A 19,047-nucleotide genomic window follows, 5' to 3' on the forward strand; every position below is an offset into this window, starting at 1 on the left:
CTCGCGTGGAAAACAAAACAAAACAAAACGAATAAACTTAATAAACAATTTAAAATGTGCACCACACAAAATGGATGCAGGGAATGTAGGGTGAAGCTTCCCAAGGAGTTCATTTAATTTGTTTTAGAGCATTTTGGACACATAGGGCTGTTTTTATAGATGTTTTTTCAGCCAAAAAAAGGGTTTTTTTTACATAACTGAATGCAAAAGGACTAGCTGCTCTGAGTAGGCTTGGTTAGGAATGCACAGGCAAAGTCCTCTTTGCTTTGCAAGCTGGGTCTTGTTTCCAGAGCGAAAAATGGCGACGCTTTAAAAACAACGCCCTTCTTGCAAAAAAAATTGGGCGATTTGCTTAACCTGCGTATTTATTCCGCCTTTCGTAATCGGCAAGCTAAATAAGGAAGGCCGGGACATCAGGAATCGTCGAAAGATGGCCAAATAGTGCAGATTACAGCCATTATATCCGTCAGGGCACTCTGCACATGCTCAAAGGAACCTCTATAATGTTGTTTTAAAGATTCCGTTTAGGAATCGCTTCCTATAATAAAGCATCTCAAAGCAATTTCAGAAGAACATGCAACAACCACAGCCATTTCATAAAACAACTATACTGTTATTTATTATTATTATTATTATTTTGAAAGTTTGCTTGCTGAAGAGCGGGAGATAAATCGCACAATCTGTCCTTGCACAAACAGCTCCTTCCAGATCAAAAGCAAGGCATAGGTACCTATTTTAAAAAAAATAATAAGTATACTCCCATTTAGAAGACCACAGCAAGAATATGGAAGAAAAACTCCTTTAACCTGTTTGTAGATTCACCTTTTTTTCCAGAGGTGGGATGTGAGTCATCATTTATCCTTCAAAACACTTTATATCATTATTCAGTTATGATAAGAACTCATTTATTTGCAAGGACGAAGCATTGATAGGCACGCTTTTGTTGGTAAAGGATCGCACTGCGAATTGCCAATGCGATCTTTTATTTTTCTTAATTATAACTTGATTTTCAGTCATACGTTTAAAACGGCCTCTCTTTTTTGGGACAGAGTGGGGTCTATAAACTACGTTAGGGAATATTATCCGTGCAAAACCAGCTCTTTCGATAAGTAGTTTAAATGCGTCAACGTGACTCGTTTTAAGGTTGGGTTTCCGCGTCGATGCAAACTGCAAACAATAGAAATTAAGGGCAATTCTTACGGTAAAAAGCAAGCACGACTGAAATGAAATTTGTATGGTGTGTTGTTGTCTCAGATGCAAACTACCTCCTGCAAGTTTCATCTGAGACTCGAAATCAGGCAATTACTTAGGGAGGTCTGTGTTTTCAAGTTTTTTATTTCATTAAAAAAAAACAATCCCTGCACCCACAAAAGCAAAATACCCACTTCCCTCGCTGCTAAAATAGCTTTTTTTTCTGTTGCCGTCGTTCAACGCGCAACTCTAAGAAAATACAAGATTCAGAAAGTCTATATAGGAGCGTCAGAGCTAATTCGTCACAAGGCAAGAGACACAGACAAGACAGGCTTTCTTCTCTCTTTCTCATGAGAAAGAGGATCTAGAGCGTTCTATAACTAAAGCGGATTAATCCAAATTTTGTGCCAAGGAAACTCGAGATCCTCCGTAGACAAAAATTCTGCAACGTAAACCGTGGTTAGGGCACAGAGGAAAGACACCACGATTCCTGGGCTTAGTGTTACGGCCGAAGCAGGGGTCATAATTTTGTTTCGATCCAAATAAATCATAATTGGTAATTCCTTTCAAACAGGTCCTTGAGAAATCTAGCCGATTCGAAAGTGGTGCTCTTCTCTAGTTTTAGAAACAGCAGGCAGGCGCAGAAAAATGAGGGGCAAATGCGATCCATCAATTGTAGTCAATTAAGCGGTTCGGAAGAAGGAACACCCTACAGATTTTGTGCCGCAAGGTGCGCGCCACCGACGTTCTCGCCGCAATAAAACGCCAAAACAACAGCGGCAAAAATTGGGATTCCCGTCGTCGTCATCCTTCCCCAAAAAGAATCTCTGAGCTCAATGAACCTTTGCGGCAACATGATTTTTTCCCTAATGTTCTAAAACATCGAACCACTCTGACGGACAGCTTTGAGGAGGAAGGGGGATAAGGAGATTGGGAGAAGATTGATCCTGAAATATCTCAGGAGCACAGAAGAGGCACAGTTAAGAGAGGAGGTCTGGAAGCAGGGAGACTTTGAGGAGACGCACAGTTGTGCGACGTTTTCGAGTTGCGCTGGGAGGTCTGTGGCGGCTCACAAGTGTTCACTGGAAGTCAGAGGGGAAAAAACAATATCATTATCATAATTTCTTATTTTTACCCTGCCCATCTGGCTGGGTTTCCCCAGCCACTCTGGGCGGCTCCTAACGAAATATTAAAAACACGACAAAACATCAAACATTGAAAACTTCCCTACAAAGGGCTGCCTTCAGATGTCTTCTAAAAGTCAGATAGTTGTTTATTTCCTTGACATCTGAAGGGAGGGTGTTCCACAGGGCAGGCGCCACCACTGAGAAGGCCCTCTGCCTGGTTCCCTGTAACCTCGCTTCTCGCAGGGAGGGAACCGCCAGAAGGCCCTCAGGAGATGGACCCCGGTGTCCGGGCTGAACGATGGAGGTGGAGACGCTCCTTCAAGGATACTGGGCCATTTAGGGCTTTCAAGGTCAGCACCAACACTTTGAATTGTGCTCGGAAACGTCCTGGGAGCCGATGCAGGTCTTTCAGGACCAGTGTTATATGGTTTCCAGATAAATCTGGACTCCAGTTCCCATCAGCCTCAGTCAACACCAGGAATTATGGGAGTTGGAGTTCAGGACACAGGTTCCTGCCACTCCAGCGCCACCTACTGTTAGGCTCCCCACTTTCCGCCCATTGAACCGCTACCTGCCACTGCTCCACACCTCTCACAACGATTGGCTTAATTTGCAAAGGTCCCACCTCCTCTTGGGACCCACCAGCCCCCTTCCCAACCCTCCGCTCGTGACAGCTGCGTCCCGCGCATGGCTCACCTGGCGATGCGAGACAGAATCTCCTTCACCCGCACCACGAGCCTCTCGTTCTGCACTGGGTTGCTCTCGATGGCGCTGTGGAGCTTCGCCATGTAGAAATCGAGGGTGCTCAATGTCGGGGTCTCCCCGGTGCCTGGGGGAGAAAGAACGCTCAGATATCTGCTGACCTCCATCGCACTCTGCAAACTGACCATCTGCCCATATCGCTATTATTATTTACCGTATTTTTCGCTCTATAAGACGCACCAGACCACAAGACGCACCTAGTTTTTGGAGGAGGAAAACAAGAAAAAAAATATTCTGAATCTCAGAAGCCAGAACAGCAAGAGGGATCGCTGCGCAGTGAAAGCAGCAATCCCTCTTGCTGTTCTGGCTTCTGGGATAGCTGCGCAGCCTGCATTCGTTCCATAAGACGCACACACATTTCCCCTTACTTTTTAGGAGGGGAAAAGTGAGTCTTATAGAGCAAAAAATACAGTAGGTTCCAGAGTGGACGTGTGTGTGTGTGTGTGTATGTATGTATAGCTGATCAGAAGGTTGGCGGTTTGAATCCCCGCAACAGGGTGAGCTCCCGTTGCTCGTTCCCTGCTCCTGCCAATAAGGTCCACTATTCAAAAACCTAAAATGTATTGTATATAGGTAAAGGTAAAGGGACCCTTGACCATTAGGTCCAGACTCTGGGGTTGCTCGCTCATCTCGCTTTACTGGCCGAGGGAGCTGGCGTACAGCTTCTGGGTCATGTGTCCAGCATGACTAAGCCACTTCCAGCGAACCAGAGCAGCGCACGGAAATGGCATTTACCTTCCTGCCGGAGCGGTACCTATTTATCTACTTGCACTTAGTGCTTTCGAACTGCTAGGTGGGCAGGAGCAGGGACCGAGCAACGGGAGCTCACCCCGTCATTGCGGGGATTCGAACCGCCAACCTTCTGATCGGCAAGCCCTAGGCTCTGTGGTTTAACCCACAGTGCCACCCGCGTCCCAATTATATATAATATAATTTTTATTTCTATTCTTTGTATAGCGTATTGTTGTTTTATTGCTATGGCCGGCGGCTGACGCAAATAAAGATTCGTTCATTCATTCATGTAGCCACGTCCCGCCCGGTGGGGGCCGCCCAGCCGTACCTGGGATTGGCAGGCTGGCAAAGCTGGCGGTCAAGGCTTGGCGCACTGTCTGCAGCTGCTTCTGCAAGGCAATGGTCTGGCGCTCTTCCAGAGCCAATTCCTGCTCCAGGCGCTCTTTGGCGCAACTCATGTTCTCTGTGTGTTTCTGCAAGATGGAGTTCTGCTCCTCAAACTCTGTGTTCACCTTGCGCAGGCGCCGGAGCTCTGCTTCCCGGGCTGGAGAAACAAACACAGGGAGTGTTAAGTTGTGGGTAAACATATCAGACGACACAGCGATTCTTCAAACAGCTCTTGTTTATTCACAGGACAGGACAGAACTGAACTGAAGGGTTCAGCTGGCCTGCTTATATAGAGCTCCAGTACAACGCAACTGTAACAACTTTCTGTAACTATCCAATCACTGAATGTCACTTTCGATCCCTTATTTGCATAACTATCTACAGAATCCCCCTGCTGGCCCAGGGTGAGAACTTCAGTACATAACAGGGAGAGTATTGGAACAAGAAATTTGTGGGTGCCCTGCATGGGGAATTTTGTGAGTGCTCGGGCACCCAAGGGAGGTGGCACCTGTGAATGTCAGGATCAGGGCCAGATTGAGGTTTGGCGAGGCCCTCAGCTACTGAAGGTAGTGGGGCCCTTTATATGTCCAGCTGTCCTTTGCCAGCAACAAATTGTCGCTGCTTTTTGTGTGTTGAATATATGCTATATGGTCGTTTATGCACAACACAAAATAGGTATTTTATCAAAGCAATTGTTGAACTGAAATATAAGAAGTATATCAATAGGTAAAGGGACCCCTGACCGCTAGGTCCAGTCGTGGCCGACTCTGGGGTTGTGGCGCTCATCTCGCTTTACTGGCCGAGGGAGCCGGCGTACAGCTTCCGGGTTATGTAGCCAGAAGGACTAAGCCGCTTCCGGCGAACCAGAGCAGCGCACGGAAACGCCGTTTACCTTCCCGCTGGAGTGGTACCTATTTATCTACTTGCACTGGTGTGCTTTCGAACTGCTAGGTTGGCAGGAGCAGGGACCGAGCAACGGGAGCTCACCCCGTCATTGCGGGGATTCGAACCGCCGACCTTCTGGTTGGCAAGTCCTAGGCTCTGTGGTTTAACCCACAGCGCCACCCGCATCCCTACCCTATATATAGAAAGGAGCAAAACAGTGATATTTTAGGGAGCAGGCTAGCAGGCGGGGCCCATGACTTACATCACAGGAGCCTACACAACACAAAACACTGTTGCTGTACGCAGGTTTTATTTCATTTCTTTTTTATCTTATATTTTGGAAATGTACATCCAGTTGTTTTTTTCCTTTAAATTTTTTTGGGGCCCCCAAGAGAGTGGGGCCCTAAGCTATAACTTGTTTAGCTTATACGTAAATCCGGCACTGGTACCCAAGACCTTTGTAAGCCCACGACGGCCCCTCGGCTCCTTAAATTACCTTTATTCTGGTCCAAGAACTCCTCAGTAAATATGGGGACGTCAAAGGTCGAGAATCCGTCGCTGCTTCCCTCTCCCAGCTGATTGAGAAGGAAACAGGTGAACAGAAACAAGAGAAAATATAGAAAACTTCGTATTATTTTCCCAGGGAAAATTTGGGGATGAATTGGGAGTTGTGTATGTTTTTTTTGGGGGGGGGGCAAGTGGAAAAAGTCTTAGGAAATCGTTTCGCAGTGCAGAAATGTTTGTTTCGGCGTCTTCTCCCGCGAAAATTACCTTCAGAAACGAAAACACCCACATTTCTGGACTCAAACCCTCAAGACGGATAAAAAGGGAGTAAAACATTCAACTCTTAAATAAACGAAAAAGCTGCCTGTTTTTCTACTTGGTACCCCCAAATCACTATCAACCAATCAAGGCTCCATAACCTTGAAGATATCATGTGTTACTTGCTTTATATAAAATGCAACGAAATATGTTTTATGGAATCGATGTCTTGAGCACACGAGCCAAGTCTGTCCTGGTAGGGAACTCCTCTCAACACTGCAGAAGGAAAGACGTTTAGTCTGGCTTTGGTGAAAAGCCTTCGATAGTTTGGTACTGTCAGGTTTTTAATGTAAGGTGTTAACTTAAAGACATGCCCATATTGTACCCCTACTGCCAGCGGACTACAGACTGCGTGTGATTGAGATCGCAAGTCACTGTGTGCATTATCCCATAATATTTGCTTTAACATCTTTTGGGCGCCTTCATAACCCAGGTAATAAAGTTGGGGGGGTGACAGACCAATAGAGGTGGCTTTTCTAGCCATGGTTTTCTGCCATTTGCTGACAAACTCCTCATTGGTCTGCTGTTGGTACAAACCCATCTCTAGATCAAACCCTGAAATCCTGAGCCAATGTTTTAGGGCAGCCCACCACACTTTAGTTGAAATTGGGCATTCGCCAGCTTCTAACAGAAGTATGGAGTTGGGTACCTGCAGCAGAGACCGTAGAAATTTTGCCTGAAAGCCATCCAGGTTTGGCAGGTCCCCATTATGCCAGACATTTGCAGCGTACAGGAGTTGGGAAACGGGCTTTGCGTTGAAAACCCTTAAGGCGGCTGGAACAGATTTGCCGCCCTTTGTGAAGAAGAATCTGAGTATGGCTAGCTTTGTAATCTCTGCCTTTTGAAGGGAGGTTTGCCAATGGTGCTTCCAAGATCCTGTATGATGGAATGTGAGCCCTAGATAACTGAAGTACAGTGGTGCCTCGCAAGACGAAAAGAATTCGTTCCGCGAGTCTCTTCGTCTAGCGGTTTTTTCGTCTTGCGAAGCAACCCTATTAGCGGATTAGCGCTATTAGCGGTTTAGCGGCTATTAAAGGCTTAAGGGATTAGCGGATTAGCTGCTAAAAGGCTATTAGCAGCTTAGTGCCTTAGAAAAAGGGGTTGGGGAGCGGAAAAAAATCGCAAGAATCGCAATACATTTTCGTCTTGCGAAGCAAGCCCATAGAGAAATCTGTCCTGCGAAGCGCATTGAAAAACGGAAAACCCTTTCGTCTAGCGGGTTTTCCGTCTTGCGAGGCATTCGTCTTGCGGGGCACCACTGTATTTTATCTGTTCAAGTTTATGGCCATCCAGCACCCATTTAGACCGGGAGAAGCTTCTTTTGAAAACTAAAATTTTAACCTGGAGGTAGGCTGTATGAATCGTGTATTACTTTGTAATGATTTGTTGGGTTTCTGGACCGTAATAAAGATTGATGATGATATAAAATGTCCAGAGAATTATTCTTTTTTAAATCATCTATTTTTAGCAGTTTCTCAGGCCGTTCCCCGCAGGAAGTAACAGCCGGAACTTCTGTCTGATAAAAGATTTTCACATCCGGCAGCCAAATTTGCTCTACCAGTTAAGAAGCTCCGTTCCAGCTCCCTAATTTTAATTTCAAAACCTTATTGCATGCTGTAAACTTTTATAGGTCATGTTTTTTTCCAGAATAAAGCGTTGTTCTTATACCCTGGCTATGCACTGTAAAGGCCTTATGATGAACTGATGGGATTGATTTTAAAAAACGTAAAAGCAATCTTGTAGCAGCGGTGATGGACCATAAAGAACAATCCCAAAATCTGAATTAGAGAAATGCTCATTTTGGGCAAACAAAATGTTGTGGGCAGTGGGCAAGCTTTGGAGTGCTTCAGAGTGCTTCGCCGGACTGATGAAGAACTCTGCAAATCTCCAAAGCTTGCATACAAGAAAATGCGCTTTTAATAACAACAACAAAATTAAATTCTTAAAAGGTAGGTCTGGGAGGGATGGGGTGATGAAGAACTCTGCAAATCTCCAAAGCTTGCATACAAGAAAATTGCTTTTTAACAGAAGCAACAACAACAAAATTAAATTCTTAAATAGAAGGTCTGGTGGGAGGGATGGGATGAAGAACTCTGCTAATCTCCAAAGCTTGCATACAAGAAAATTACTTTTTAACAGAAGCAACAACAAAATAAATTCCTAAAAAGAAGGTCTGGGGGCATGGGCTGATGAAGAACTCTGCGAATCTCCAAAGCTTGCATACAAGAAAATTTGCTTTTAATAACAACAACAACAAAATTAAATTCTTAAAAGGTCTGGGGGAATAGTCTGATGAAGAACTCTGCAAATCTCCAAAGCTTGCGTACTAAAAAATTTGATTTTGATAGCAACAACAAAATTTAATTCTTTAAAGGAAGGTCGGGGGGGGAGGGGGCTGATGAAGAACTCTGCTAATCTCCAAAGCTTGCATGCAAGAAATTTTGCTTTTGATAACAACAACAACAAAATTAAATTCTTAAAAGGAAGGTCTGGGGGAATGAGCTGACGAAGAACTCTGCTAATCTCCAAAGCTTGCGTACAAGAAAATTGGTTTCTAACAGAAACAACAACATTTAATTCTTAAAAAGAAGGTCTGAGGCATTTCCTCAAAGTCTGCCTTACCTTGTACCCGTTCAGCAGCGTGTTCACGACTCCAGAACCAGCATCCTCTGGAAGGTATTTTTAAAAAAGCAATAAGAATGTCAACAGAAAGTAGGGAGATGGTGACTCAACTGAGCACACAGAATGATTTGGAGAGCATAGGCCCAGATCCCCGGCTCACCCTCTTTCCCAGCACTAGGCTGCTAAATTTGCGATTTCTGCTGTTCTTACTAGCTAAAAGACATGACACAAAAGGAAAGGAAGGAGGAGGAGGGAAAAGAAAAACGAGCAAACACGTCAGGTAGGAAATACCGTATTTTTGGCTCCATAAGACTCACTTTTCCCCCTCATAAAAAGTAAGGGGAAATGTGTGTGCGCCTTATGGAGCGAATGCAGGCTGCGCAGCTATCCCAGAAGCCAGAACAGAAAGAGGGATTGCTGCTTTCGCTGCACAGCGATCCCTCTTGCTGTTCTGGCTTCTGAGATTCAGAATATTTTTTTTCTTGTTTTCCTCCTCCAAAAACTAGGTGCGTCTTGTGGTCTGGTGCGTCTTATAGAGCGAAATATACGGGTAGTTTCTCTGTAGTTTTAACTTTAACTTTGTCCCACGTGGGGTTTTTGAAATGCTCAGTGGAAATCCGATTGGTTCTTACGAACACCGTGTAAAAAGTTCTTTTGTGAATAAAACGACCTGGGCCAAGGGGTTGAGAGGAATTATTATTATACGCACTCCTCCCAGAGTCTTGCTGGTCAAGCCTTGTGTGTATTTTATTAATCAGAGTCCAATCCTTCCTTGCTTTGGGAAAGCTACAACACAACAACCAGCCTCCTCCTCCTCACCCTGCGTCTGCGTGTGAGAAGTGTCCATCTCATTCCTCCAAACCCCAAACATAGAAGAAGGACCAAACCACAGAGAAGACCAGCGGACGGGCAGTGAGGGCAAGCCAGAACAGAGACTCACGCAGACCGGCAGCAGGCAGCCTCATGCGCAGAGACGCTGCTCCGTCACGGGCAGAACCAAAACCGAAAGGTCGGGGGACGCCCTTGAAGCACACTCTCACCTTTCTTTTTTTTTACATACCAGTACATTTTTAATGGGGACACAGGTGGCGCTGTGGGTTAAACCACAGAGCCTAGGACTTGCCGGTCAGAAGGTCGGCGGTTCAAATCCCCGCAACGGGGTGAACGCCCGTTGCTCGGTCCCTGCTCCTGCCAACCTAGCAGTTCGAAAGCACGTCAAAGTGCAAGTAGATAAATAGGTACCGCTCCGGCGGGAAGGTAAACGGCGTTTCCGTGCGCTGCTCTGGTTCGCCAGAAGCGGCTCAGTCCTGCTGGCCACATGACCCTTAAGCTGTACGCCGGCTCCCTCGGCCAGTAAAGCGAGATGAGTGCCGCAACCCTAGAGTTGTCCAAAACTGGACCTAATGGTCAGGGGTCCCTTTACCTTTATGTTACATTTTTATTAAATTTTTTAACATATGAATTCCAACATTCATACAGCTTAACTTCTCATCTTATACAATATTATTTGGACTTCTGTAAACGCCTCTGATGAGTTCCCGTTCTTTGTCGCTTATTATGCATTTCTTAGTTTCATATTAACTTTCATGATCCTTAACTGATAATTCATCTCGTTGTCTTTTTTGCAATATTTCAAATACCGTATTTTTTGCTCTATAAGACTCACCTTTTCCCCTCCTAAAAAGTAAGGGGAAACGTGTGTGCGTCTTACGGAGCGAATGCAGGCTGCGCAGCTATCCCTGAAGCCAGAAAACCAAGAGGGATTGCTGCTTTCGCTGCGCAGCGATCCCTCTTGCTGTTCTGGCTTCTGAGATTCGGAATATTTTTCTTCTTGTTTTCCTCCTCCAAAAACTAGGTGCGTCTTGTGATCTGGTGCATCTTATAGAGCGAAAAATATGGTAATTCGGCTTACAAAACTTCTGGCAAACCTGCTAGCGGCTCTCTCACCTTTCTTGATCTTTTTCTCCTGCATCTTTTCGGCACACATCTTGTACGCTTCGGACTGCTGGTACTCCCTCAGCTCCTTCATGTACTGCTGCTTCTCGCGCTCGGCCTCATCCAGGTAACGCTGTGACGGAGAAGGAATAAGGGTCAGTCTCCCTCTGCAACCCGCAAGCCCCCTCTGGCCTTATTTCCAGATGGCAAAACACTCTGCCCTTTACAGTATATTAAAATACAATACAGTGGTACCTCGGGTTACAGACACTTCAGGTTAGAGACTCCGCTAACCCAGAAATAGTACCTCGGGTTAAGAACTTTGCTTCAGGATGAGAACAGAAATCGCGCGGCGGCAGCGGGAGGCCCCATTAGCTAAAGTGGTACCTCAGGTTAAGGACAGTTCCGGGTTAAGAACGGACCTCCGGAACGAATTAAGTATTTCATTAAGCGAAGTATTTCATGAAGCGAAGTTACAGGGAACCGGGCAGAGGGCCTTCTCGGTGGTGGCGCCCTCCCTTCAGATGTCAAGGAAATAAACAACTAGCTGACTTTTAGAAGACATCTGAAGGCAGCCCTGTTTAGGGAAGCTTTTAATAGACTATTGTATTTTAATATTCTGTTGGAAGCCGCCCAGAGTGGCTGGGGAAACCCAGCCAGATGGACGGGGTATAAAGAATAAATTATTATTATTATTATTATTATTATTACTACTACTACTACAGGCATTGCCATCTCCGTCCAAGAAGGCAGATCAGAGCCATCGTGGCTAAAAGCCCATCGCTGACTCTCCTCCATGAAAATTCAGCCACTCTCACCTGTTTATCCACCGGCTGGAGTTTGCTCCATTCTGCGCCCAACATCTTCGTGATCTCCGGGAAGGGCAGATCCGGGTGTTGCATACGAATCAACTCCCGCCGTTCGTTCAGGAAGCGGACGTATCCTGTCACCGGGGCCTTTGGCCCGTTTGGGAGAATCTTCTTCCTCTTCTTGCCTTTTGGCCATCCCCTCTTCTTCACGGGCTACTCAGGAGAAAAACAGGAGATAGCTGAACACCCATGGCTGGAACTTAGATCAAGCTGGGGGTTCCGGCTTGCATTAGAAAGCAAACACAGGTTTCTAGTCCGCATGGGCTCAGAGCGTTGCTTGGAAGCGGAAACCTTCTGACCTTAAAAGCTGCCCTGAAAAGCTGCAAAATAATTCTTGACAGGTGGGGACTTGCTGCCAGAAAGTTTAGTTGGAATCTATTTATGTGGCCCCAAAGTGTTTTGTTAGCTCCCAAAATGGATAGTAAGCAAGGTGCCAACTAAAGAGGACTGGAACCTTTGAAGTTGAAAGAATACAGCGATACCTTGGTTCTCAAACACCTTGGTTCCCAAACGCCAAAAACACGGAAGTAAGTGTTCTGGTTTGCAAATGTTTTTTGGAAGCCGGACGTCCGACGCGGCTGTCGGCTATTGTTTCCGCGGCGCCTGCGCCAATCAGAAGCCGCACCTCAGTTTCCAAACATTTCGCAAGTCGAACGGACTTCCGGAACGGATTAAGTTTGGTGCTTTGGTTTTTGCTATTTATTTTAAATTCTTGTTTTTGAGGATTTTTTGGATCATTTGTTTTTGTGACTGTTTGGAACCCAGTTCAGTTACTGATGGATTGTGTGACTGCAGAAATGGATGATAGCCCCCCATCCAAACAATGACTATCATCAGTGGAGGTAAGGAAAAAATAATAATTTTTATCATCTACAATACTGTCTTATTTATAGTACAGTACATAGATTCTTAGGGGATGCGGGTGGCGCTGTGGGTTAAACCACAGAGCCTAGGACTTGCCGATCAGAAGGTCAGCGGTTCGAATCCCCGCAATGGGGTGAGCTCCCGTTGCTCGGTCCCTGCTCCTGCCAACCTAGCAGTTTGAAAGCATGTCAAAGGGCAAGTAGATAAATAGGTACCGCTCCAGTGGGAAGGTAAACGGTGTTTCCGTGCGCTGCTCTGGTTCGCCAGAAGCGGCTTAGTCCTGCTGGCCACATGACCCGGAAGCTGTACGCCGGCTCCCTCGGCCAGTAAAGCGAGATGAGCACCGCAACCCCAGAGTTGGCCACGACTGGACTTAACAGTCAGGGGTCACTTTACCTTTAAGTGCTTGAAAAATCATAATGAATTTTTTTGTTTGTTTAAGGCGAGACTCCACCACAACCACCCCCTGTTCCTTCACATCAATAGCGCGACCCTGTCGCGCAGAGGTGCAGCAAAAGTTGGCAACAAAAAATCTGTAGCCCCCAGATGCCAAGATCCAAAGCAGGTCTGGGGTGGGGAAGCAGCTAAGGGAGCTGGGCATGTTTAGCCTGGAGAAGAGGAGGTTAAGGGGTGATATGATAGCCATGTTCAAATATATAAAAGGATGTCACATAGAGGAGGGAGAAAGGTTGTTTTCTGCTGCTCCAGAGAAGCAGACACGGAGCAATGGATCCAAACTACAAGGAAGAAGATTCCACCTAAACATTAGGAAGAACTTCCTGACAGTAAGAGCTGTTTGACAGTGGAATTTACTGCCAAGGAGTGTGGTGGAGTCTCCTTCTTTGGAGGTCTTTAAGCAGAGGCTTGACAACCATATGTCAGGAGTGCTCTGATGGTGTTTCCTGCTTGGCAGGGGGTTGGACTCGATGGCCCTTGTGGTCTCTTCCAACTCTATGATTCTATGATTCTATTCTATGATTCTATGGGGGGAAATCTCGTAGCCCCGACATATAGACGCACCAAGAGTCTCACCTCTTCTTCGCCATGGGGCTTCTCTGCGATCAGACGAGGGACTTCGCTTTTCTCTTGCTTGATTGACACCAGGAAACTCCCCGGCTGGGTTTTCCCCGCGGCGTTCCTGAAACCCAAAAAAAACCCCACGCACGCGAAAAAGGTTACACAGAACTGCAAATTTACCATCCGTAACGGGAAGCTTCTGTTTATTTATTTTCCTAAAAGACTGTTGATTTGTCAACCCAAAAGAATCACCGTATTTTTTGCTCTATAAGACTCACTTTTCCCCTCCTAGAAAATAAGGGGAAATGTGTGTTCGTCTTATGGGGCGAATGCAGGCTGCGCAGCTATCCCAGAAGACAGAACAGCAAGAGGGATCGCTGCTTTCACTGCTTTCACGGCTTCTGGGATTCAGAATATTCTTTTTCTTGTTTTCCTCCTCCAAAAACTAGGTGCGTCTTATGGTCTGGTGCGTCTTATAGAGAGAAAAATACGGTAATAAAAATGATCTCTTTGATAGCTGAACAAATGGAGCTTTCGAACCCGGATTTGAAAAGTAAAAGGTTTTCTTTCTCACCTCTGCCATGCCAAAACCTTTAATCTTGATAATTTGGCCGGCGTTCAAGCATTTGGCAACTTGAAAAAGCACCAACACAAAATAAGGTCAATACTCACAGAAGCCCAGCCGCTTGCCTGGCGCCGTGGGACATTTTCCGTTCGTTGGCGTTGAGAAACAGGGAGCCTGAAAGAGACGATTCAGGACTTAATGCGAAAAGCACGGGAGGACAGTAAGAGCGGGCGTATTTCGCACGGGGACCCTGGAACGTTTTGCACAGGGACCCCCTTTCGGTTTCAACACACAAACTTTTTCCCCCTAATTTTTTTATTATTATTCATTTTATAACACAAATAATAAACAGAAACAGAAAAGACAAACAATACGAACAAATTCTTGTCATATCCTTATTTTTCTAAACATTGTTAAGTGGGTTTCCCCAAGTCCCCCCTATCTGATTTTCATTTTACTTCATCTTTAGCAGTTTACACATATCATAATTTCTAACCATCTTTTTTTTTTAATCGCACATAAAATAACTCCACATTTTATCACTTACAAATAATACTATTTTAAAATACCCTATCTCCTACTTCTAACCCTACAGCCTATATCCACTTCCAAAGCTATTCTAAGGTGTAAATATTAACATATTTTTTCAAATTTTCCTTAAACTTCTTCCAATCTTCTTTCACTGTCTCTTCTCTCTGGTCTGGGAGTCTCCCAGTCAGTTTGGCAAGTTCCATATAGTCCACAACGCACAAACTCTTTGCCAGGAAACCATATCGCTGCGCTGGTCCATCGCACGTTTCCGACAGGGTAAACCTCGCAAGTGAAAGCACTGGTTGGGTCAGGCTAGAGGACCTTCTGAGCTCCCTTCCGACTTTACAAGCCTATGATTCAACGCTGGAGGGAGGGCCAGACCCTCCAAGTGTCCCTATTGTCCAGGGACAGTCCCGAATGTACAGAAAATGTCTGGGTTCCTGATCTGACCCTGGAGCGTCCCACTTTTCCTTAGGACGTCCCTATTTTCAGGGGAGAAACGTTGGAGGGGATGGAATAGGACGTCCCTCTTTTCAGGGGAGAAACGTCGGAGGGGATGGAATAGGACGTCCCTATTTTCAGGGGAGAAACGTTGGAGGGGATGGAATAGGACGTCCCTATTTCCAGGGGAGAAACGTTGGAGGGGATGGAATAGGACGTCCCTCTTTTCAGGGGAGAAACGTCGGAGGGGATGGAATAGGACGTCCCTCTTTTCAGGGGAGAAACGTCGGAGGGGATGGAATAGGACGTCCCTATTTTCAGGGGAGAAACGTTGGAGGGGATGGAATAGGACGTCCCTATTTCCAGGGGAGAAACGTTGGAGGGGATGGAGTCATGCGACCCCCGATCCAAGGAGATAAGTAACTACGCAACCTTTAGAAGACATGTGATGGCAGCCCTGGATAGGGAAGTTTTTATTTATATATGTTGGAAGCCGCCCACCGTGGCTGGGACAACCCAATCAGATTGGCAGGATATATAAATCATAAAACAAGAAGAATAAGAACAATGGAAGAGGACATCCCTATTTTCATCGGAAAAAAGTTGGAGGGGTTGTAGTTATGCGACCCCGCCGCCCTCAGCCAAGGAGATAATTTACACTTCTACGAAAATAGGGTACATCCTATTCAACAACAACAACAATAATAACAACAATGGGAAAGTCTCCATTTTCGTTGTGTAAATGCTGGGAGGGTACAGAAGGGCGCCTACAGAGATGGAGGGAGATCACCCTTAGCTCGTTCCGGAATATCTCCTTAAAATTAAATGCAGATAGGGACCAGAGACGCCCCCCCCCCAGCCAGGAGAATTGGGGAATTGCTATAGGGGAGGGGGCAAAGAGAGAGGGGGGGTAAAGAGACAGGCAGGCACCATTGCATTCGCATTAATCCACTTGGGAAAAGTCAATAGAGCCCCCGCCTTTTGCAATATTTTTCCTTCCCAGGTTCCCCCGCTCGCTTAAAAAAAAACAAGGAAAATTAGCAATAGTGCCGGGGGCAAAGGGAGGGTCGGGGTTGGGGGGCAGAGAGACGGCAGGCACCATTGCATTCGCATTAATCCACTTGGAAAAAGTAAACAGAGCCCCCCCCCCTTTCTGCAATATTTTTCCTTCCCAGCCTCCCCCTCCCTTAAAAAAAAACAAAAAAAAATGGATTATTTTTTATAAATTTAAAAAATAAAAAAATCCTAGATCTCCCTCTCTTGCAGATCCCCAGATCTGCCCCCTCCCCGACCCAGCAGCCCGCATTAATAACACCGATAAAAATAAAAATATTAAATAGGAACCTTTGCAAAAGTTTCGCCAGTCTTTCATCCGCAGAAGCGCCGCCCCTTTCCCAGCTGGGTCCTTATGCAAATGACCGCCCTCTCCCCGGGCGCGGATTGGACGGGACTCGCCGCCGCCGCGCTCCTGATTGGTCCGCTCGCGTTCCATCGCTTCCCCCGCCCCTACCCGCCATCGCTTTTCCTTCCAGCGGTGGCCGCGCGGAATGGAACGCATCACGGCTCGGAGGCGACGCGGATTGGCCGAGGGCGGAACCAATCGGAGAGCGTGTTCTGAGTCGAATTGTATCAATGGAGGAGGAACTTCAAAGGGAGATGCGAACGTTCTGGGCGCGTCCATTTCCTTTTTAATTCCTTTATTTTAATTAAAATAATTAATTATTTTAATGATTTTGAGTTTTATACATTTCAATGACTTTACAATCATTTTAACCCCCTTTTCTGCCATTCATTAATTTGTTAAAAATATTTTCTACATATTCCAAATTAACTTAATTTTTCTCTTTTATTCATCTTCTTTCAATATATGCTCTTGTAAATACATGCCCCCTGCAAAGGTGAATAAGTGTACACATCCTTTTCATTTTTAAAAAACAAATCAATTTTATTTACCGTATTTTTCGCTCTATAAGACGCACCAGACCACAAGACACACCTAGTTTTTGGAGGAGGAAAACAAGAAAAAAAATATTCTGAATTTCAGAAGCCAGAACAGCAAGAGGGATCGCTGCGCAGTGAAAGCAGCAATCCCTCTTGCTGTTCTGGCTTCTGGGATAGCTGCGCAGCCTGCAATCGCTCCATAAGACGCACACACATTTCACCTTACTTTTTAGGAGGGGAAAAGTGAGTCTTATAGAGCAAAAAATACAGTATTTATACTTTTCAAGTTTATACATTTTGCTACATTCATTTAGACATTTCAGAACTTGACTTCCTTCCCCCTCTTTCTGCGGTTCCTTAAATTTGTTTTGAATATCTCCTGCATATCCAAATTAACTTCATCTGCTCATTTATTCATTCTTTTATTTGTGATTTTCAGTTTTGTACATTTCATTGATTTTACATTTAAACCCCTCTTTCTGCAGTTCCTTAAATTTATTTATTTTTATTTATTCTGCATATCCCAAGTTAACTTAATTCGCTCTTTTACTCCTCTGCTTTCCTCGGAAACACAGAAAGTGCTTGCCTGCAGTTTTGATTCCAGAGAATCCTGCCCTTTTCACTTTCATAAAAGCCAAGTTTCTAGTCCATAGTACCGCTTTTTTTCACCTGGCCAAAACTCGTCGGATCTCAGTTCTGGCACCTCTCAGGTGGTCACCATGGCCATTATAAAAGAACAGCTGTTTTAAATTTTTATCTGAACAATTGTTTTGAATTTTATCTGTGTTGTTTTAAATGAGACTATCTTCACTGTGGGGACGCGGGTGGCGCTGTGGGTTAAACCACAGAGCCTAGGACTTGCCGATCAGAACGTCGGCGGTTCGAATCCTCGCAATGACGGGGTGAGCTCCCGTTGCTCAGTCCCTGCTCCTGCCAACCTAGCAGTTAGAAAGCACTCCAAGTGCAAGTAGATAAATAGGTACCGCTCTGGCGGGAAGGTAAACGGCATTTCCGTGCGCTGCTCCAGTTCGCCAGAAGCGGCTCAGTCCTGCTGGCCACATGACCCGGAAGCTGTACGCCGACTCCATCGGCCAGTAAAGCGAGATGAGCGCTGCAACCCCAGAGTCGGCCACGACTGGACCTAATGGTCAGGGGCCCCTTTACCTTTATCTTGTCTGTGAGCCCTGAAAGACCTGCACTCTGGCTGGCTGGCCCTTTCCCCATCTGGCCTGGGAGAGTGGAGTGCGGACTGACTCCAGCTACAAAAGCCGAGGCTGTTGAACAGATTCTTGGGCTGGAGTATTGTTTACGGGGCGCTGAGAGAGCCATTGCTATTACAGTGGTACCTCGGGTTACATACGCTTCAGGTTACATACGCCTCAGGTTGCAGACTCCACTAACCCAGAAATAGTACCTCGGGTTAAGAACTTTGCTTCAGGATGAGAACAGAAATTGTCCAGAGGCAGCAGGAGGCCCCATTAGCTAAAGTGGTGCTTCAGGTTAAGAACAGTTTCAGGTTAAGAACGGACCTCTGGAATGAATTAAGTACTTAACCTGAGGTACGACTGTACTGATATTATTATTGCATCTTTAGTTTTAGATCTTATGATTTACATGGAAACTTTCCGTTCGGTTGTGTACTTTTTGAATTGTTTTATTTATTGTTTACAACTTTTGTTATGTTTGTAATTATGTAAATCTTGTCATGTCGGAAGCCGCCTTGAGTGTAGCTTCAACTATGGAAAGGCAGCTTACAATTAAATTATACAGGTAGGTAGCCGTGTTGGTCTGCCGTAGTCGGAACAAAATTTAAAAAATCCTTCCAGTAGCAGCTTAGAGACCAACTAGACAGCATCTTAAAAAGCAGAGACATCACCTTGACAACAAGGGTCCGTATAGTTAAAGCTCTGGTTTTCCCAGTAGTGATGTATGGAAGTGAGAGCTGGACCGTCAAGAAGGCTGATCGCCAGAGAATGGATGCTTTTGAATTCTGGTGCTGGAGGAGACTCTTGAGAGTCCCATGGACTGCAAGAAGATCAAACCTCTCCATTCTGAAGGAAATCAGCCCTGAGTGCTCACTGGAAGGACAGATCCTGAAGCTGAGGCTCCAAGACTTTGGCCACCTCAGGAGAAGAGAAGACTCCCTGGAAAACCCTGATGTTGGGAAAGATGGAGGGCGCAAGGAGAAGGGGACGACAGAGGACGAGATGGTGGGACAGTGTTCTCGAAGCGACCAGAGTTTGACCAAACTGCGGGAGGCAGTGGAAGACAGGAGGGCCTGGCGTGCTCTGGTCCAGGGGGTCACGAAGAGGCGGAAACGACTAAACAACAATAAGTTAGTTATTGGTATGACCTT

General features: G+C 45.7%; 1 protein-coding gene across 2 annotated transcripts; it reads right to left on the reverse strand.

Moving 5' to 3' along the window:
* Positions 1 to 1,755: 1,755 nt before the first annotated feature.
* Positions 1,756 to 16,140, reverse strand: HMG20B (high mobility group 20B). Of its 2 annotated transcripts, XM_083421834.1 has the most exons (10): positions 16,095 to 16,140; positions 13,886 to 13,952; positions 13,229 to 13,334; positions 11,282 to 11,485; positions 10,476 to 10,596; positions 8,529 to 8,575; positions 5,581 to 5,659; positions 4,141 to 4,356; positions 3,015 to 3,147; positions 1,756 to 2,273 (listed from the first exon to the last, which is right to left on the reverse strand). In XM_083421834.1, exons 1-10 carry the CDS (start codon positions 16,120 to 16,122, stop codon positions 2,261 to 2,263), a joined length of 1,014 nt encoding a protein of 337 aa, XP_083277960.1. In that variant the 5' UTR covers positions 16,123 to 16,140; the 3' UTR covers positions 1,756 to 2,260. The 2 variants fall into 2 exon arrangements, with proteins under 2 accessions (XP_083277960.1, XP_083277961.1); XM_083421835.1 differs by lacking the exon at positions 16,095 to 16,140 and having other exon boundaries at positions 1,762 to 2,273; positions 13,217 to 13,334; positions 13,886 to 13,939.
* Between the last annotated feature and the right edge of the window lie 2,907 nt (positions 16,141 to 19,047).

The sequence above is a fragment of the Podarcis tiliguerta genome (assembly GCF_965153285.1).
Source record: "Podarcis tiliguerta genome assembly, chromosome: 18".
In the NCBI taxonomy this organism is placed as follows: Eukaryota; Metazoa; Chordata; class Lepidosauria; order Squamata; family Lacertidae; genus Podarcis; species Podarcis tiliguerta.

Bases quoted from the DNA above. Each gene is read 5' to 3' on its own strand.
- HMG20B (XM_083421834.1), bottom strand. From the start codon at position 16,122: ATGAAAGACTGGCGAAACTTTTGCAAAG. The intron at 11,486-13,228 runs GTGAGACTCTTG...TCTCCTGAGTAG, and splicing joins AGCCCCATGGCGAAGAAGAG to CCCGTGAAGAAGAGGGGATG. The intron at 5,660-8,528 runs GTAAGGCAGACT...CTTCTCAATCAG, and splicing joins CGCTGCTGAACGGGTACAAG to CTGGGAGAGGGAAGCAGCGA.